General features: G+C 41.5%; 1 protein-coding gene across 3 annotated transcripts in view; it reads right to left on the bottom strand.

Annotated features, from left to right (window-relative positions):
• Positions 1-21,505, bottom strand: part of SHTN1 (shootin 1) — a 61,064-nt gene extending 39,559 nt beyond the window's left edge. For 2 of the 3 annotated variants that reach the window (XM_027655173.1, XM_027655174.1), the window contains exons 1-4: positions 21,381-21,505; positions 11,848-11,900; positions 4,951-5,011; positions 328-422 (exon numbers count right to left, since the gene is read on the bottom strand). In XM_027655173.1, the coding sequence (XP_027510974.1) occupies positions 328-422; positions 4,951-5,011; positions 11,848-11,900; positions 21,381-21,438 (267 nt within the window). In that variant the 5' untranslated portion in view covers positions 21,439-21,505. Of the gene's footprint in view, positions 1-327; positions 423-4,950; positions 5,012-5,825; positions 5,845-11,847; positions 11,901-21,380 lie in introns of those variants that run through there. The other variant, XM_027655175.1, reaches the window with a different exon arrangement.
• Positions 21,506-21,511: the final 6 nt, after the last annotated feature.

Below are 21,511 nucleotides of genomic sequence, written 5' to 3'. Positions count from 1 at the left end.
TTCCATTTGATTTAGATACTGAAAAGCTCATTATTGTTTTATATTTCACACAGGAGAGTTCCAAAACTTATTTTCCATTTAACCTAAAAGCATATGAAAACTAGGTATCAGGATGTTGTCAATGAAAATAGAAACTAAATTAGAATGGGTATTTTTTTTCTTTAAAGGCAGGAATTGTATTTTTCATCTTGCATGCAGCTTTTAGTTTTTTGCCTTCAAAGATCCACAAGATTATTAAAAAAAAAAAAACTTATAAGGGACGTGCACACAATCTCAAGTTTAAAATAAATAAATAGATCAGATATAACAGCATAACCACGATCTCACCTTAGAAGCCAAAGCCTCAGCACTTTCACGGCACGTCTTCTCAATTTCAAGATGGTTCTGAATACAATTTACTTCCTCAATAACCATGTGAGAAACTAAGGGAAGAGTTCAAAAATTAGTCAGTATTTTCCTGCGTTTGACACATGCTTCCCATGATCAGAAACAGTACATCATTTCCTGCTAACTTTCAATGTAAGCATTTCAAATACAGGGCAGTACATATACCTAGATAATCTCCACAGACGGGAATAGTCTTGAACACTGAATATTTGTTTGGTTTCTTTAAGCAACTCTCTCAAGTCGTGTCTGTAGCATTAGAGGGGCAACTGCAGAACTGAGCATACCCTTCTGGAAGCAGAAGGCCAGCAGGAGCCTCCCTGACCATTCTCATTCATCATAATTTTTTCACTAACATTTGAGGAATCAGAGTGAGACCTTTAGGACTGTCCCTTAGGATTGCCATCAGAATCCTCTTGAAAATTTGGTATGGACACCATTTTCAGAAGATTGGAACCTCAATATTTTTAAACTGCCAGGTTAACTCAGGAGTGTTACAAAGATTCTTTTTACTTTCCAGTGTTCATGTCTGTATGGTATTTTAAATACCATCACACTTGCCAAACACGCTGCACATGAAGAGCTGCGAGATGGACATTTAGCCCAGGCCTGAAGCAGGTTTACTAAGAAATGGAGAAAGGAGTTAAGTGACTGAAGCCTCCGTATTCACAGCATCTCCTACAGCATGTGCTCCAGTGAAGTCAAATCACTGCCACAGCACAGTTGCTTCACCTCATTCTACTCCGTCCCGTTCAGAGCTCCCTGCAGCAGCAGGATGGATGCAGTCCTGAGGGAAACTCAACACTGCTGGCACTGCCTGACTTTTTACAACCACAGCTGAACAACCCAAGTTACTATATGGCTGTAATGTCTGAACTGTTTCTTATTTAAGTCTCTCTCTGCTTAAGCATGCCCTAAAATAAGCACCATGGTTTCAGCACCTACCTTCACTGTCCAGGACACAGATTCCACCACACCCCACACACAGTTGTCCCTGAGGCCAGGGCCAAGACCCAGCTGTCTGACTGTGTCTGAAACACATGGCTCTGCTACCACATTTGATGTCACAGCTGGAGAAGCAAGGGAGACATCTGCACTAATGGAATCCCCATTACAACAGTGGGTACATTTCAGTCTGTCAAAGACAGGCAATATTCTTAGAGTGACCAAAAGGTTATAGAATAAATCTTATTTTCTAACACAGGATACCAACGTGAGTTAGAGGAAATTTAAAAGTACAAATATGCTTTGGCTTGCAACTCCACTCAACTTCCAGCACTACAAAGGTACTTTACAAGTGTTGAAAGCCTTTTTGTAAGGGACAAGCTTAGAGCTGCACAGGAGAGCAAAGCAGAAAACCCAGGAACAGTTTTCCATTTCTCAGGTTAGCACCTTTCTAACTGATGCAATTCCCCCTTGGCTCCTCCACCCTCATCCATCACACCAACAGCCTGGACCCTAATTCTTGAAGTCATTAAATGGTACAGACTCCTTCTCAGCCCAGTGCCAGGATTTCAATGCACAGAAAGGAATATTTGCAGCTGAACAATACTTTGGAGCAGGAACAAGGCTGGAAGAATACAATGTGAATACAGAGCACTTTACTGGTACGTCCTTTTATTTTCATCAAGATAAGCTTTAAAACATAGTGATTTTATACCACTGGGCAGAAAATCCCCCTTGCCCTTTTCCCAGAGTTTTGCCTAAATACTGAAGAGGGATATTTAAGTCCTCTTTGATAAGACAGAGGTCATCTTAATGACAACAAAACAGAACTTCAGGATAGAAAAAAGCAGGCCATTAAGAAGTGTTATTTACGCAGCTTTATACTAGTGTCAGCTAAAGTTTTCATTATTAAAGTTTCATCAGTACCATAGCAAAACAGCAACACATTGGTTTGCTGAGTAGCTGCATGAAAGAAACAGGTTTTACAAAATATGAGCAGACAAAAAAAAAAAAAAAAAAAAAAACAACAAAAAAACCGCAGGGCAGAGTATAAGAAATCTTGGTCCAAAAACTACATTCACATGAAGTCTTCTAACAGCAGAGCAGCCATATTTCTTTCTTTTTATTTCCATTTTTCCTGACTCTGGAGAATTTATCTGCTCCAAGTGTGTCATACCAGCTGCTACATTTAATTTGAGAGAGGAAAAGTTTCAGATAGTACATGTTCACATGTCTTCTGATTTTTTTCTGCCTAGCTCTAAGAACTTGGAGCAATGAGATGCTTTGGGCTGGATGAGACACAGTGGAGATAGAGAGTTGCTCCCATTTCACAGACAGGAATCTAATGGCCTCAAGCAAGGCTAAAGTTAGGAAAAAAGGACTGGGCTCACATGGCAGAACTAGGGATTACTCTTGGTTCATTTAAACTTAATTAACCTGCAATTATGATTAACTCAGGGGAAAAAGTCTTTCCAAATTAAATACAAAAAATATATTATTTCCTAAGTCTGTCTAAAGTTCTTATTATGTCAATATTAATATTCATAAAGCAGCACTAAGTGGCCTGAAACATCTCTAACCTTGACAGTTTTTTTCAGGGGTAATAATAATCTGCAGCAAATGCAGGCCAACCAAAAACCACTTAACTAATTAGTAGTTGCAGTCACTGAGAAAACATGAATCAACACTGTTATTACAAGTGGCACATTTGAGTGGCATCTAATTATGACTTGATGAGCACGATACTTGCATTATCAACATTACTACTGCATCCCATCAGGGACTAAAAGCCGCTGATGGCATTGACTGCGAGAAACTCCCACTCAATGGTACTGCAGCACCCAACAATCTCCTTGGCAGGGGCACCCTCACTAAATGACATGTTAAGCGTAATTACTGGTAGACATTGTAAATAAACAGGATTGGAAGTGAAAATTGTACCAAGTGCATAAGACACAATCTGACACATTGGAAGTGGCAGCCTTAATTGAGAGTTTCTTTGACTGCTCAAGATCATTTCAACTGCATTTCTCGGAGGACAGTGATTATAACTGTGGAGACAGACGGCATAATGGTATCAGCACTGCTGACAGAGCAGTGAATTAAATTGTATCTGCTGTTGTGTGAAAGCCTTGATGAGAGGTACAGATCCTTAGTGGTCTTATCATTATAACACAATGGTCATGTTGTCATCAACCTTGCTGGCTCCAATTGAAAAGAAATGATTGTGTGTTGAAGCTTTCCCCCCCACCACCACCTTCTATCTCTTGTGCTCAATAGAACCAATTTTGAGAGAGCTATGAAATCACGCAATAGGGCCTAAAATGCAGCTGCTTGGCATACAAACGGGGCCCCATTAAACTGGAATCACACACAATATGTGTTTATGCCAGGAGAACAAATAGAAGCTGAGTACAGGCCAAGTTTATTCACAGACACAAAGCCAATGTAGCTCTTCATCAATATAATTGCCTTTTATATTGTCGTTTAAATAATGGGCTCTATTATTGCTTTAAAATCCTAATATTCCTGGCATTTTATCACTATGTTTACAAGGTATGTCCTTTAAAAATTTGAAAGGAAGATAAAAGAAACCTATAAAATCTTACATCATCAAATATTACTTCAAATTTGAAGTCTTAAGTACTTGACATTTTCTGCCACACTCCAGTATTCCTCATATCATAACAAAAACAAAACAGACAGCAGTTTTTTTCCAGAGAAATTATACTTCTTAGAGAACATTCTTGCTTCACAGAACAATTATCTAAGATCATTTAAGGTAGTGGATAATTCCTGTTGATTTTAGATTATGTTCCATAATTGTATCATATGAACCATTATAAAACAGAAGTGAGCAAATTCCTCTATTAACACAGTCACACAAAAGTACAGACCATGTGATTGCCTTCTCCTGCATTAACTTCATCCACATTTCTGATGCTTCATCGTGCAGTTCACCGTACTGGCACAAACCAGACATAACAGACCACAATCCTATTGTAATTGTCTCTTCTAAGGAGCTATTCCACCAGGATACTTCCACTCCCATTAGATGTGCTTTGTTGCCTCCAGACACCATACGGTTTCAATAGAACCATTACCATAAAAGTGTAAAACTGAGTATTGACATTCTCGCAGCCCAGACAAGATATAACTTGCTCTAAAAATTATCAGGAGAGAGTAGTTCCTCCTAAAAACCTCTACTGGTGTGTCTGTGCTTAATGTACTTTTACTCCTTCGTGGAAAAAAAGCCATTATTATTATTATTATTATTATTATTATTATTATTATTATTAATTTCAGCAATAGTATCAAATTCCATTCACTCCAAGCACATAACATTCCAGAAGTCACTTGCAGGATCCAGGTGAAATAGAGACATACCTGTACCTCTGTATTTTCACCACTTTGCACCTTGAGATGACTGTGTTACAGTACAAATGCTGTAACAGTAGTTAGTCTGACAGTGGCCAAAGTCTCACTGAAATAGCTCCTTAAAACACAGTCTTGAAGGAGAAACAGCCAAGTGGACTTGAATCTCAGCATTAACACCCCTGTAGAGAAAGCCTGTTCCTAACTGTCTACATCGAGAAAATCCCACTAACATCATCAGCTTACTTTTCTGAAACTCCTCCAGTTTTTTGACAGCCTCATCTCGTTCTTGCTTGATTTTGTCACACTGCAGGAGAAAGAGAAAATTGAAATAAAACACTGATCCCAGTTATTTAATTAGCAGTCAGTCACAACATGCAAAATCAACAAAGATCAATTGCCTGCCTCAGAAGCCTATCTAAGCACCATTTCTCTTCATTTAAGATCAATGGATATTATGCATAAAAAATTCCTAACCAAACTGGCAAGTTGTACTTGATTTTAGCTTCCAATCCAGAGCTACTCCAAAGATATTTTAGGAGAGACACATTATCCAAAATTGATATAAACAGTCATCCACATTACACCAACAGTAAAAGCTCCTTGCATGCTTTAAGTCTAGTTTCTTTAATACAGATAGACTCTGAAAAGAGGCCTACATTACCTACCGTGTGCAAGGAAAACCTCAAAGCCAATATACAGGGACATGCTGTTTATTTTCATAACATTACAAGCAAAGTTTCAGCCTTGTAGAAGAGAAGACACTAATTTTTATGCTTTAAGGATTTCCAACCACCTCAATTTTATTAATTTTGGGGTTAATGTTAACACTGCACAGGGCTGCAATCAGTGATCTTATGACGGAAAGGTTTCTTCAAAGAGAAAGAATAAAAAAGATGTTAAATAGACTACTCTAAGAAAACCCCTTTGATAAGTAAATGAAAGAACTCAAAGAAATGAGTAAACTTCACGAGAGGGACAGTCAGTGATTAACCACAGTGTGAAAAACACATGACCCAAGGAGAAGTATGACTGGCACACAACGTGTCTGACACACACGGCGTACCAGACATCCTTCCTCACACGCAGCTGTGCATGTTCACAGCAATAAATACACGTACCACCAGGAGTTAACTTATGGAAGAGATCTGTGTGACTGAGCTCCTTACAGCGCAACTCCAATTACAAGGATACTGGCTACTGGAACAGAACTGGGAAGAAAAAAACAAAACCCTGAAATGATTTTGCTCGATTTTCAGTTTTTCCACATGAGGAGCCACTTTGAGTTTGCAGGAAAAGGAGCTTGCTGTTAAGTAACAAGAGGGGGGAGAGCCCAATTCAAAGGCAGCCAAATTCAAGAGAACCCTTCTATTGGCTCCGGAGGACCCCGGCCAAGGCCCAGAGAAGGATCTGCTCTTGGGCAAGGCGAGGATAACACTGGTGTCACCGTGGGGGCAGCCTCCACGGAGCTGATGGTTACCTGGGGAGGAAAAGCGGCTGCACCCAGCAAGCAATCTCTCTTCTCGTGGCACTGGGGGGATGAGGCAAAGGACAGGGGCTGAGTAGGGGGGACAGGTCAGTCACCAGCTGCTGTAAGATCTGTAAGACAAGGCAGAGCTGCAGAAGGAGCAGGACGTGCCAAGTGAGTGGTGCTGGACGAGGACTCACCGTTTCATGTGGCCCTGTTAACAAAGAAGCTGTTCAGAGAATCCTACACAGGAGAGGTGAGGAAGGGAAATCTGTGCATGACTCCTGCTGCTCACTGCCCTCCCTCTCAGTTTCCTCAGCAAAAATTTGTGTCACCTTACTGGAGAAGTGAAGTCTAAGAACGGAAGGCAGTGAAAGACATGGATAGTATTTCTGACTGTTCCTGCAGAGCACAATTCTGCTGCAAGAGGGGGATCGGTGTGAGCCGCTACCTCTTTGTATTTTACAGAAAAAACACCGTGGCCACACTGGCATACTTCACCCACGGATTTTTCTGCATGCTGCAAGCTTTCAACCCACTGCACATTAAGGGAGCAAATGCCTTTAATGCTCAGTTTAGAAACCAGGAAGATTAGCATTTTAAGGATCTGATCTGTTGCCTATGGAAGTCAATGAGACTTTTCTACTGCCAGAAATCTTGACGTAGAGGACATAGTATACTCCCTATCCCAACGACAGGAAAAACTCCTTTTAAAATTCTCCAGCAACAGCTTTCCCTGTGCAGTGAAAGGGGAAGTTAAATGACCTATTCCACTTCACCTCAAGTGCTATTTGCAGAGAGAGCTCCATTTGGACCACGGCAAGCTGACTGTTCTCATAACTGTGACATTTCTCTGCACAATCAGGGTCTCTAGGTTTGTGTCTCTGCAGAGCAATTCCTGCTCCCACTTGCAGCTTTCTCAGTATTTTCCTTTTGCTGCTACCGTGCTTTGGAATGAAAGAGGAGGAAGAAAAGGAGAGCGGGAGATTGCTGCCCTTGCTGAAATGATCAGTGGAAAGCACTTTGCCTTCTGTCTTAAAATCAGAGCCGTGCAAGCAGAGCTGTTACAGGTCCTTACAAAAAAAACAAAAACAAAAAAACAAACCCTAGTTTATCTCCTAATAATTAGAAGAAGTTAAGATTGAAAGAGTACAAGTAGTTAAAGGCAGACTAGAAGGTTATGCAAAAAAAAAAAAGCCTGTAAATTAGGTTTCATAATAAAATTATTGTCACCCTTTAAAATAAGTTGACCTTACTTTAAAACAAACAAGTTTAAAAATATCAAAATTTAGAAGTGTGAGCTGTATACAAAAAGCTGCACAGACACCTTCAAAGTTCACACCAACTCCGTTTCTCAAAAAAGAAATCTGAGGCATATACAGTACAATTGTTAATTGATAAAAGTATAAGTAATCCTAAATAATAAAAGGCAAATAGCATAACATTACTATAAAATCTGCTGTTCACTTTTCATATTCAAGCACATGTAACTGCTGAAGAGAAGTTTCCCTTGTCAGTGTTAAGGGATAGCTCCATACTCAAGAGTACTCTCAAATAAAAATAAAGAATTCTGTAACTCCTGGATTGTTTGTCAATTTCCTTTTTTTAACTTCATTTTGTTAAGAGTTCCAGCTTCTCTGCAAAGGAAAACAAACATTTGTTCAATATTATTTAGTATATTTTTAATCTAATATTTATACTACCATTATCCCACTTGAAAAAACTCAAAGGAAACCGGAAATAGTCCTGAATTTCAACAATTATTTCAACAATAATCTCTTAGCAATTAAGGGATGTTGCAGCTGTATTTTTAAAAACAAATCCAATAGCCATTCATTCTGTGAATAACTCCATACAATTGTTCATCTTTGCAGGCACAAGTTCAGAGGATCTGTCGATCCTGCTCCATTTCAGATTTTTGCCTTCAAGGCACCAAAGCCAACAGGCAGCACCTTACTTTCTAGCACAGAGAACTGACATGCTGACTGATTACAAGTAAACCATGGACATGTCAAAGATCAGTGTTCAAACCAGATACTGCCTATGTAGACAGTAACTAACATTACCTCAGCCTGTACTGGGGGTGAGAACAACACCAGGATAGCACCACATCATCCCAGCAACCTGATACTGGAGTGTGAGGATGGGAAGCTGATGCACTCTACCAGCTGGAAGCCACACACCCACTCCCACCAGCCTTATGATTCTTTGCCACTAATTCCAGGGAGGCCTGGGTTTCTTGTCTATTCTTTACTAACAGGCTTCTTTTTTGCCAACTATTTTGCACATAAGCTCCTACTGACTCCAGTAAAAGGCCTTCAAAGGGCAAAAACAAGAAGGAGATTGTTCAGTCCAGATATTGGGATGCAAGAAGTTCACGTAGTAGTCATATAGTCAATTAAGCCATTGCTAAGCAACACAAGACACAATTCTTTCCCGTTTACACAGATTGTGAAATTTATGCAGATTTAATGCTTGTTCTAAAATTATGAGTTTGGTACAGTGCTCACAAGTATCCAATGACATTTGCTATACTCTACTTACAGAAACAATGAGCATGTCATCAAGGCAGAATCCCTTTCCCATTCCCATTTGGTGATAAAACATATAATCCACTCTATACATGTGCTTTAACAGAGCAAACATCATGAATGATGTATCAGAGATACAGTATTACACCTACTGTTTTGGATAGCTGTCTTGCTTTTTTTTCCCCTATTGGCAGCCTGACAAAACACTGTCAAAACCAGCGTTCAGAGTCATTTCTGTCTGATTAGCAAGTAGTCAAATATTTATTCATGATCTGACTGAATATGTCAGAACTGCATATTAAGTTACCCATATTTGTGTGCAACTGAACGTTAGTTATCTATTTTTGGGGGACTGGTATGTGTGTTCAGTCAGCGACATCAACAAAAAAGGTGACCTAAGAGACATAATCTGCCAATATCATTTTTGCTTCAGTTTCTGAAAGTACTTAAAAATGTTAATGAAAAAAATGTCTGTGGCAATATTGTCAGAGACCTCACTAGTGGTCCTCACGTTGGCAGTTTCTCAAGGCAATGAGGAAGAGACACATGGATCAAAGATCTTGCATTCTGCTCCTGAATTTTCATGTCTATTAGCATCCTTTTAAAGCAGTAGTGCTTTGAACAAAGTAACCTACATAAAAGTCAATTTACTTTCTAATCTTAAGAAAAAATATGATACAAAGAGCATAGATCTTCAAAAATTAAAATTTTATCTTAAGTTAGCTGCCCATTATCCACGAAGTTCCATGTGACTAACAGGAACTAGGCTAATTTCTGCACACACAGCTCATCTCTCAAAGCCATACGACTGCAGCAGTGACTTAGAAAAATCTCCCACCAACTTTGTCCAAAGCACATACACACAGACAGCTATCTAACTCCTGTGTGGTCCTTTCCACAAAGAGTCTGCAAGTCACCTTCTAAAAAAAATTAATTTCTCTTCTCTTTCTCCTGATACAAAGGGAGCCAGTTGCTTACATTCACACTGGAAGACAGAGGCAGAAACTGGAACAGAAGTCACCCAAAACTTCCCAGACCCACAGGCAGAGACAGTCTGTGCTACACTTCTTCCAGCAGCAGGTTTGATGGTGCAAAGCATAAATGAAGATACAAAGTTAGAGATGCTAATGAGCTTTCAGGATTACCCTGCCCTGCAATAACACGAGGAATAGTTTCTTCCAGCATTGGCACTGTAAGCAAACATAACCTAAAACTCTGTTATCAGTAGATTCTTTTCGGGGGAAGAAATGTACTTAGGGCCTCACATTTAACTACTTGAGTCCAAGCACTTAAACAATTAACCAGGAGTGCTTACACAGGCATGGCAATCTGAGAGATGGAGGTCCTTGTACGGAGAACACTTGCCCAACAACTGAAAATCCTGCAGGCCTGAGCACATAGGGATTAGATTACCAGTTGAGCAAATTAGTTAAACATGTGCTCAGGGTTGGAGGATTTTCAGTTGTTATGCAACTGTTCCGAAAAACTTCATACCAGCCTCCAGATGAAACATGCAGGAGTGGTGAGAAATGGAGCTGTAGGAAAGAAGTCATGGGAGAGAGAGGAGCAAGGAAAACAGTTGAGCAGAATGGAAAAAACAACCCCAGAACACCTCATTCCATCTCAATTTTGGTCCCCAAGGTAAACAAAGCTTTGGTGAAAGAACACCAAGGTTAGCATGGCCCGGGTTCAGGGCAAAGCTGGGGAGCTGGTATTCCATGCAGTGGGACAGTGCTGGTGTGACCCTCCTCACACAGGATGAAAGCCAACCACCAGCACGGGACAAACTGAAGGAAGAGAGCAGTGGAGGTAGGACACGGAAATCACAGGCAGCTGAGGAAGGCTCCAGGCTGCAAGTGGTTTGGAGACTAGAAGAGAAATCTGCTGAGGTGCTAAACGTGCTCTCACATGCCTCCCTCTCCACTGCTGTCAGAGACAGGATCCTGGGCTAGATGGAATCTTGGTCTACCTCAGATTCATTCTCCTTTTCTTCTGAGCACTTCTTCTGAATAGTGAAAATAGAGGACAGATTTCCTGGGCTATCTGAGACTGGTGTAGAACAGCAGTCTACTGGAACACAGCAAGAAGCCCAGTGAAGAAGACAAGGAGGTCAGTGGGTAGGAGGGAGTGAGGCACAGCATGCTGACCTCAGTGGAAATACATGAAATCACTGCTCCATCATAACTGAAGGCAGGTTTCAAGTTTTCTTTAGTAATGAGAAAGTAGTTAAGGACAAGGTCTTCTCAACACAGCCTCGAATTGCACCATTTATAACTGGACTAAAAATGACCCTTCCAAAATTACTTCAGAAAAAGCAAAATTAAAGCTACATGCCTTGGCAGCTAACAGGGATTTGAAAACTAACAGGTGTCTTCTATCTTCAGCTCACTAATACTGGAGAAAGGAGAATTTTGTTTACAATACAGTGTAGCACTGACTTAGTCCTCTGCACTCCTCCTGATAAGAGGCTCTCAGTGACCACAGTTCCTTTTGGAAGGTTATCTGCAAAAAAACCTTTTGCACACTGACATGGATTTTTGCAATGCAGCACTGTCATCACGTCTCTCCCAGAGTCCTCTGCTCCCAGTGGCTTCCTCTCAGGAAGCAGGTATGTCAAATGAGATCCCTCACCAAAGAGACACCTTACCAAATGTGCTTAATTTTAGTATTAGAAAAACAGTTCAGTGTAACTACAATGAGCAATCTAGGAAGCAGGCATTATTTCTTACTCCAGTATCTCTGAACATAAAAAAATGAAGCTTGCACTAATGTATGAAGTTCAGGCCATACAATCAAAGCTTCTTTTCAAGTTGGACAGGCACACAGATGTCACAGAAAGATGTGTGATATCCTGAGAATTCATTTTATGCTGCAGTACCCTCCTGCAAGTTAAGACATCCTGCTCTCCTATTAAAAACTGGGTGAGATTTGAAGGAGGAATGGGAAGGGAAAGATTTTAAATACCTTTACAAATCATATTCCTACATTCTGAATCTTCAGAAGGGCTGGGTAAGGGAAGTTGTATGCTTATTACTACTAAGTATCAGTGAACTCAAAAAAGTAGACAACAACCTGCCATAGTCAACGAGGTATTCTGATATTTAGCATTTTACTATTAAATTAATAATTGTTATATATACAAACCTCTTCTTTCGTTTTCTTATTTTCTGCTCTAAGCTCTTCATATTCACCAATAGCTACACAAGAAAAAAAAAAAAAGAGAGTTAATATAGCAGCACCTCTTCCCAAATTAGCTCTCCTTTTCATTAAATTGAAAACTCTTCTGTGTGCTTACACAGACTTCTTAAATAACATGGGTCATAAACTTCACTAACAGCCTATTAATGGCCTATGAACTGGATATCCTTCTAGAATTGAAGCAATTAGAAAGCATCTGAAAAAGATGGTAGCTCCCAAAACAATCAATTTTTGATCAATGTAGAGTTAAACAATCTCATTGACTGAATTCAAAAACACAAGGTGAATATACTGGTTTGCAGTCACCATTTTAATCCCACACTGGCTCAGGTTACAGATCAATGCCAGAAAACACAGTTAATGCCATACATAGGTACCTCCAGAGTAGCTGAGCACCTTTCTGTATTTATTTGTTTATTAACATTTTCTTCCAACAAGAGTCCTATGAAAGGTACTTTTTGTCTTTAAACTCCCCATGGAGACAAGAAAAGACTGTACGATTTGCCCAAGATCACACAAGAGCTCAGCTGCAGGATCAGCAGGAAAGGGATCAACCTCCAGGATTCTGGGAGGCCATTGTTTCAAACCAGTAAATAATGTGCAGAAACAATCTATCAGCTACCAATTAAACTTTCAGTTTACTGCATATTTTTGTGTGCCCCTCCTAAACCTTTTATTTTACTGCCTCAGGGATGTGCCATAATTGCCACAACTTCCCAATTCCATTCTTCTTTCAGTGTGTGCCACGTGGGCTGTTCAGCCTTCGAGACCACAGAAATTTTATTGGCACCAGAAAGAAGCTGAATACACCTCCAAACTTAGAGAAACAAGCCTTTCTAGAAAGGAACACTGGTCAGTCTTCAAGACATACTGCAAGAGTGGAATGAAGGGACTGTTGACATCACTACAGATCTTATTCCAGTCCCTCGGCAACTCCTCAAATTTTGCCCTGTACCTAGCAGAAGCTATACTAGCATACAGGATTTCAAGCTAATTTAAACTGGATAAAGGGTATGAATAGATAGTTTTCAGCTGCTAATATCAGAGATGTTAGAGTTTCCTCTTGACATGTCTTACCCTACATCTGAAGACATGAACACGTAGACTGCTAGATCAGCCACCTGAAAACCTACTACCTCTTTCTAGCTTTAGACAGTTAAACTTCTTCAAACAAGAAGCTCTTACAAAGTTACACTTTACACTGCTGTGACAGTCTTCTCTCCCCTCCCCAGCATTTCAAAATCTGCTGAAATAAAATTAATTCAACTCACTCCTGAAGGTGAGGTCTGGCATCACTGTTCTGCCTGCCTTCAGCATGCAGCAGCACACAAGTGCCTCAGAGGCAAAACCCTCAAATTAGCCTAATTTCTGTCTTCTTCAAGATCACATCATTTTAGAGATGAAGTTTGGGATACAGGCAGCAGAATTAGCTTCTGGCTAGCAACTCAAAACAGGACTCTGCTCCCTGTGTGCCCTGGCCAGCAATGGGGTCATGACAAGACCCTGCTGACTGTATTAGCTAGAAAGAGAATACAGGAATGACAGAAATCTCTTAGCCAGAATCTCAGCTCTGTTGTGATCGACCCATGTAGAAAAATTTCTAGGCTCTCCAAGAAAAAAAAGTTAAATAAAAAAGCTTAAAGTGAAGTCTACATGCAAACTCACAAGAAAACTGTTAAATCAAAGAGATGGAAAAAATCCTCACTCCTGCTCATCCAAGTAAAAAGGGAAATCTAAAGAGTCGAACAAATAAAATCAGGTTTCTTAAAATTGTGCCCTGCATCCCTGCACCAGTAAAACCAAGGTCTCCTACCCATCCCTTTACTTGCCCCCACTTCTTATCTACCCAATTTCCTGCCTGCCTCCCGTACTCAAGAAGCAGAAGAAAAAACACAACAGGCAGATGAACAGGCAAGAAACCATGCTGCTGCAGTTGCTCCAAGACAGAGCACCTACAGTGCAATAAACATGTTTCCTACTCAGGAACACAAAGCTAAGCCTCCTGATCACTGTTCCACTTTCAAACCATTTCCCTGTTCCCCGGAGGAAAGCAAGGGAAGAGATTTCTAGCATCCAGATGCAAAAAAAAGGAATGAAAACTGTTATCAACAGATACAATTCAAGCTTCTTCATACTTGAAAACTGCTACTGTTTGCCCACCTTTAAGGCAAACTCATACTTGCTACTCGATACTTTATAAATGGTTGAAAAATATAGATTCGCCCCGCCTTTAACAGCTCTCTTCATATGCTCCCTGAACAGAGGACTCTGAATCACGAGCCCTTAAGGCATGGATACAAGAACAAGCTACCAAAAACAAGAATACTTACACAACAGTCCAAAAATCCCCAGTAAGGGCTCACCTGGGTGAGACTGGGAATTAAACTGCCTGTTCAGGGCAGCCCTTCCCTCTTTCACTGCGGATCCACAGCAGGTTTGTCGTGGAATGCAAACAGAAACTCTGCAGCCACTTCACGCTGCACTCACACCCTTTCTTCTGTGCCTTTTTACTGTGCCCACCCCCTCACTGTCACTGCAAAACTTTAGTTCTTCCTTGAATACAGCTAATGCATAGTAAGGATCTGATATCTTAAAATCAGGTTGTTCATCCTGGATGGCAACCCCATCTGCTGTGGATCAGATTCTCTGCAAAGGCAGAAGTTGAAAGTTGGTGGATTTTATTTTTTAAACATTGGGGGGAATTATTGGGAAGTTCTGATACGAAGTTTTTCAAGTGTTTAATGTACAATGAAGTTTTGAGGCCATCTAAAAAAAGGCCTACATACATAACCTTCACTGAAGCACCAAAGGGCATAAAGGAAACAATGATCTCTTTGCTCTAGAACTGACCAGAACAGTCAGTAACTGGAGGAGTACAAGGCAACAGCTCACATGTTCCAAATGCCATACAGATTATTTAGCCTTAAAACCCCTCTTTGGTAGATTAGGAGATATCATTACCACTCTTTATAGATTGACAAGCAACAAATCCTGTTGTACAAGGACTTCCCTAAACTTTCTCCAAGAGATAGAACTCCTTCTCCTTAACCCATGAAGGCACTGACACAATATACGTGACAGCTTCTTCACCTGAGCAACTGAAAACTTCTTACACGTCATCCTGACTCATTCAGATTATGCTTTATATAATTTATCCTGGAATAAAGAAATCTCTTCACATTTGTGGTGAATGAAACAAATAAGTGAAGACAGTTCACTAAAGGTGCTACTAAAATTCCAGAACTGTATATCATTTTCTTAAAGAAACAATATTGTAGCATATACTGGTAGTAAAATGCCCATGTTGAACTCATTAGTCCCCAGTGAATCCTGAATAACTGTAACAAATACGTATGAGAGATCTCTTGGGATACTGTTGCTGTCTGACACTAACTTTATCCCTAGTAGAATAATTCCTGATATACAGCAGTATGATATATACAATTTATCAGGACACAAATTGCATTTTTCTGCTTCAGGCTATCTTTACAGAGTATGAGGGCAACACTGCAACTTCAAGACTAAGGAGAGAAGAAAGCTGGGAAAAGGAGAAAATAACCAAATATTATGGGCTACAGCTCTTAACCCACCCCAAACATATTCCCAGCCATCCCTGCTCTTTCTTACGGTAAAACAATAAAACCCCAAAACAGCCAACACGAGAGAACACAGCATGTTCCTTCACAACAACAAGCACACATTCACCAACTTCTCACTCCACAGCTCAGCTGGCCAGAGGGGACTGTCCTGTGAACAGTATCAATGCACTTTATCTCCACTAAATTAAGTAGGCAACTTTGTACGCAGAAGCTCCTTTAAATATAACTTAGTCTTTTGATTTTTATTTGTGAATCTGTGTCTCCTGAACCGGGATTTGCTACCAAAAGACAAGTATTACCTAAATTAGATGTTTTCTGTATTAGACACTTGCTATGGCTAAAAAGCACTTATTAGTAAAACAAGGTCATAAGGGTAAAATATGTAATGACTATAATTCACAGTGAACAACAGAAAAGACTCCTCCATTTGCACAGAGCGAGGTGGTGAGACTCTTCCTACTCTTTTTATTGAAAAAATAATCAACCCCTTTTCCAAAGCTGTATATTAAAAAACAGAAATTAAAGGGAAAAAAACCCAACACCACAAACTTTAAAAATGCTACATGCATATACCTTAGCATTTATGTTGCAAATCAGGGTGGCCTTTGAGTAGACTGAGAGCCCTTCCATGCCAATTCAATAAGTAATGCCACTTCAGCATTTCAAACCTACTTATTTAATCAAAAAGTAAGTAGAGCTGTCAAAGGAAGCAAGTGTCATTCCACTGCTTATACATCTAGACTATGGACCAGGCATGCATGTACTGGTAGAGGCAGGAGAAAGAGCTTACAGTGCAAAAAGTCCTCTGCTCCAGATGAAACAATCTATTCTAATTAAGCCATTTTTTGTTGGTAGAAGTAAACTAACACCTGGCTTTTCGGATGTATCATTAGAAACATAATTACCCCTGTCAGAACCAGAAGCTTTAATAGAATTGCTGCCACCACATTCCTCCTCCCAGTGTACTTGGAGCAGGAAGAATGAGGCCAAATGTCTCTCAAACAGGTCAACCTAGAAGCACAGTATGCACAAGACCTGTGAAGTGCTGTCAAGAGGATAAACAAAAGCCAAAAGGGATGAATTTTTCTCTTGTTCCCCATTTTAGGCTCAAAGATCCCTTTTGCCCAGACGATCTCAATTTCAACAGGATGTGGTACAGCACCAGTCACGTGCAAACTACTTCAAATTGATGCCTGGGCAGCATTTTTAACTCCTCCTTCTGTAAAGGTGAATCTATGTGATGGTGTTATACTCCTTACTTTACAGTGACTCCAAATCCTGACTCAGAGTATATAAACCTATTATTAGGCCTAAAGCTTACATGGACAAACCAAGCTTTTGCTCACAAATCATCAGCTGAAACTATACAGCTCAACTACCAAACGGCCCTTAAAAACAAACAAATAAAAATCACCTGTGTAAATACACTTAAAGGTAAGTGTTAAGTACAATTCCTGTCAGTCAGACCCTGCATCTATGTTCCCATATGCTTTGGTTTTACTCAAATCTGGGAAAGAGTGTACAAATAAATTTTTTTAATGAGACCCCAAATTTGCAACCTGCAGTCTTACAGCTTCCTGGAAACTGGGCAGGAGAACCAAACACACCACTGCCTGATAAAGCCCAACCACCTAAGTTCACACCAAAAGATTTGCCTTTTTGAGTTTCTGAAAACCAGACATGGTTCAACACAAGAAACTGAAGCAGGAAAAACATTCCAGAGTAATATACGAAGAAAACACTCCAGCAGGATGGGCTCTGCTGGGGAAGGATGGCTGCTGTGTGTGAACATATACACACACGTACACTGGAAAAAATCTGCAGAGCAGATGACTACAGAGGGGAACACAGCAGCCAACAAGGTGTCCTAGGAAATTCCTCTGGCCATAAAAATTACCCACCTGCCATAAAGAAAAATAAATTTACCAAATCACATTAAGAGCTTGTCAATAGCATATTCCTAAATAGCACTACTCTGAGATATTGCTGTCAGATTGTCAGTCTGCTCTGTTCCTTAGAAGATATATGATATGAGCTTATTCAAAGGTTCTGACATTCTAAAAAAAGTTTTAAGATCAAATAGATCTTAATTAAAACAAAAAAAACCCACAAAAAAACCAACCAACCAACCAAACAACACATGCTTGTCAATGTGAGTCACAATGCTTGGGACGAGGGACTAGAGACTGGAAATCATCACACTTCATCAAATCCAACCAGTAAACACAGAGCAAGACTAGACCTTTCAGACTTATTAAAAAAATCCAGGCAATATAAACTTGTTCAGTATATACGTAGTTATCAATAGTTGTTAACCACTGTAATGTAGCAAAATGACCAGAAATGTGACTGTGACAGTGGCATTGCTGAAGTTCAATTTTACCTAGTTTATAACTCCAGGTATTTTGGTTGCTGACTGCTGTTTTCAACTGAACAGAAAAGCAACTACGTCAGAAGGTAACTCTGTCTTTAAGAGCAAAGTACCTACAGTGCCAATAAAACCAAAGAGAAACAAGGCAATCTTTCAGGCAGGTAATCAACTACTGTTATGATTCAGCTGTTAGTCAAGTTTGCTACAACTCCACAGGTTCTACAAACAATCACTAATAACACAAGATTTTGCCCAGTTGATTTGGTTTTGGTTTTGTTTCGTTTTTATAATTATAAGGGCCGGTTGAACAGAAGTGTGCACCACTGGAATTACCACTTCGAGTTAGGCAATAGTAATATTTATAGTGGATCTGCTTTATTAAACCAAGCCATCTCAGAAAACTATTTGAGGATTAAAACTCAAGCAACACTTTTAAGTCCTAAATATCAACACAGAGATCATGTTCCTTTGTGGTGCTCACCTTAAACTTGGTAATGGAGGAAGCTGAAGAATGATCAGTATCAGGTATCTGAGTCTAACACACAGGACTTGGAAAATTCATCATGGGTGGGAGATAAGCATATCTTGCACACAGAGCTTCAGTGTCCTTGTTGCCATTCAGAGCTCTGCCAAACAGCCAAGTGAACTCGCCCAAGCCCCAGACATCCTCACAGCTGCCACTGAGAACGGAGCGGGCGGCTACAAAACACCGCCTCGGGTTCAATCCACGGCCCTTGATTAGGAAGAGCATGAGCAGCAGTGGGGCTGTGACAGCAGCCAGCCACCACTGCTCTTTGCTTCCCCTCCACCTGCTGCATCACTTCTCAGACAGTTCATTTTCCTGGTGTCAGGCAGGTTTCTCAAGACTAGAAAAACACATCCTGAGAGAGAAACCAAGCAAGGGCTACTGAATGAATGTTCTCTGAAACCTCTCCAAATCAATTTGTGTTTTTCAGAAATCTGACTACAGACCATAATGCTACAGTAATCTGAAACCATACACCACTCTAAATGCAATAAAGATAAGACGAGTAAGTACTCATTACCCCAAATATTCAGCGACAGCAGATCCTTCAACCAACCATATCTATTTCCAAAATAATACCGTTATCTACATCCGGAAGCAATAAAGAGGAAAATAAAGAAACTTTCTCACCTCCTCTTTTCATGCTGCATCTGTTTAACAGACCACTCTAAACTTACCTGAGGCAAGTGGGCAGTACCTAGAATAGTCTTGTTTTGTTATCAGTAAGAATGGAGAGGACATTATCTATTCAAACTTACAACATATAAAGACTAAGCAAATTTACTTACCTATAGTAACAATATTTAGTTCATTACTGTTAGAATAATTCTATGCATCTCATTACCTTTTATTGCTTAGATTTTTTACTTTGGGCTCCTCAGACTTGTCAGTTAACACAATTTAACAATTAATTTAACTATGTGTGCTACCATATTTTTTGTATAGTTTTAGATGCAAAACAGGATATAGAGGAGTATTTCAAATTTTTTTCCACGGGCTAACTTTTCACCCATCTAAAGCAACTTTCTCATCAGCAATACAATCACTAAAGCCTATGCCAGCCTCACAACAATATACCATAATTCCTATGTTTAGGGATGAACAGCAACAACCACCAAGAACAGCGCCTTATAGGACTGGGTTTGCCAAGTACAGTTGCTATTTCAACAGCTCAAGTGGATCTTAGACAGCCAGTCCTCAAGTTACAGTAACTTTCCCTTGGACTAATTCCTGTAGTCCTGTAAAATTTCATTAGAGATTAAAGGATACCCAGCCTACTGGAGCAGAAGACTTTCATACAGCAGAACTAAAGCCCCACTCTAAATAATTTCAAGAGGCTTGGTTTTCTTTAAAGATTAACCCAAACATATCTTTTTTGCAACTGATTATTGACATTTTAACAACTATCCTCTTGGCACAGACAACTCCTCTGGAGGCAACAGTACTGGAGGGAAGCAGTCTGTCAGCAAAAACCCACAGATTTTTAGCCTTATTTTTTGGTCCCAAAGTATCAAAACACACGGCTATAAGATTATCATTTTACACCCACTGAACCCTTCCAAGGCAGAATCTAACCTGTGCAGCTGGTCATCATGGATTTCCAATCCTGAGTGTACAACAACCAAAAAAGTAAGTGCCAGAGCAGGTCATAAACAGACCATTAACATTCAGATGAAATTTGGTTAGGAAAAGCTTCTGCTATGCAGCAAAGGTGGTCAAGCACATTTACAGTCAGAATGAATGGTGGAAAAATGGGTGCTGATCACACTGCCATAATTTCACTGTTTTACGTAACTTTGTCCAACAGGTCTTTTCCAAATAGCTCCTCCCAGGCTCATAGGAGACCAGGAGAACCCAGTTGTGGGAATTACCAGCAGAGGATTACAGTGTGGCTACTTCAGACCTACGGCTTCTGAGAGACAGGAGGCACCAGGCACTTGATGCACACTCACAAGCAGACGCCCAGAATTTAAACGGCTGGTAAAGCTGGATCTTCAAACATTGCCTACATGATTAACTAAGGCAAATACTTTGCTGGATCAACCTGGTTGAGGGATAGACTGACCAACGGAGTTACAAAATGGGGTGCTCCATAAGCATCCAAGCTCTTTTCCATGCCCCTTCTTCCAGAGGATTAAAGATGACAGTGTGTTAGTTTCCGAATCAGAGCACGCACTCCTGAAACTGCCCGTGCACCACGCGGAGGCACCGGACTGTTCTACAGCAAATCAATTTCCAAAACAGAAACTGACTCAGGCGCGGCACCGAACCAGCCCGGGACAGGCACTGCCCTCCATTCCCACCGCAGCCACACTCCACCCAAACTGAGGGCGCACCACGGCGAGCCCGGAGCTATCAGCGGGAAGCGTGCTCACCGATGGGCAGCGGGATGGCAGGGTTTGGACGGGCTGGGCTGGGATCGGGTCCTGCAGCGCTGAGCGGGAGGTGGGACACGATGCCAGGTGAGGCACAGCGCGGCCCTCCACGCGAGGCTCGGCTCCCCAGAGGGATGGCGAGGCGGGGATGGGGCTCCCTGGGGAGCAGCCCCCGGTGCTGGCCGTGTGACCCGCACACGGAGCACACTGCCCCGGCTGCCATGTGCTGCAGCGCCTCGGCCTCCCGCCATCGACCCCGCGACGCCGCGCTCACACCACCACGGCATCAGCGAGGCTGGAAAGGACCTCCGCGATCATCGAGCCCGACCCATCTCCACCTGCGGGCACCGGGGCAGGCGCTCACACGGGGAAGAGCCGACACCTCCCACCGCCCCGATTAATTTTACTGCGGCTGTTACTGTGTCCCTCTGCCTGAGCAGAGAAAGAGGCCGGGGAAGGGGGGCTGTGGGACGCCCAGGCCGCGCCCGCCCCGCCGCGCCCCGTTCCCCTCGCCCCGCGGCGGCCGCGCTCCCGCCGGCCGAGCCTGAGCCCCGCGGGGGGAGCCGCGCTCTTCCAGCGCCGGAGGCGGCGGCGCCGCCCACCCCTACCTTGGTCCTTGAGGCTGGCGAGGCGCTCCAGCTGCTTCTCCTCGTCGGAGCTGTTCATCGTGCCCCGCCGCAGCCACCGCCGCCGCGGCCCGGCGGCTGCCCCGCAGCGCTGCGCCCCGCCCCGCCGAGCG

Source organism: Corapipo altera, unplaced genomic scaffold (assembly GCF_003945725.1).
Source record: "Corapipo altera isolate COAL_440 unplaced genomic scaffold, ASM394572v1 180, whole genome shotgun sequence".
Lineage (NCBI taxonomy): Eukaryota > Metazoa > Chordata > Aves > Passeriformes > Pipridae > Corapipo > Corapipo altera.
This window is presented reverse-complemented; position numbering and strand designations above follow the sequence as displayed.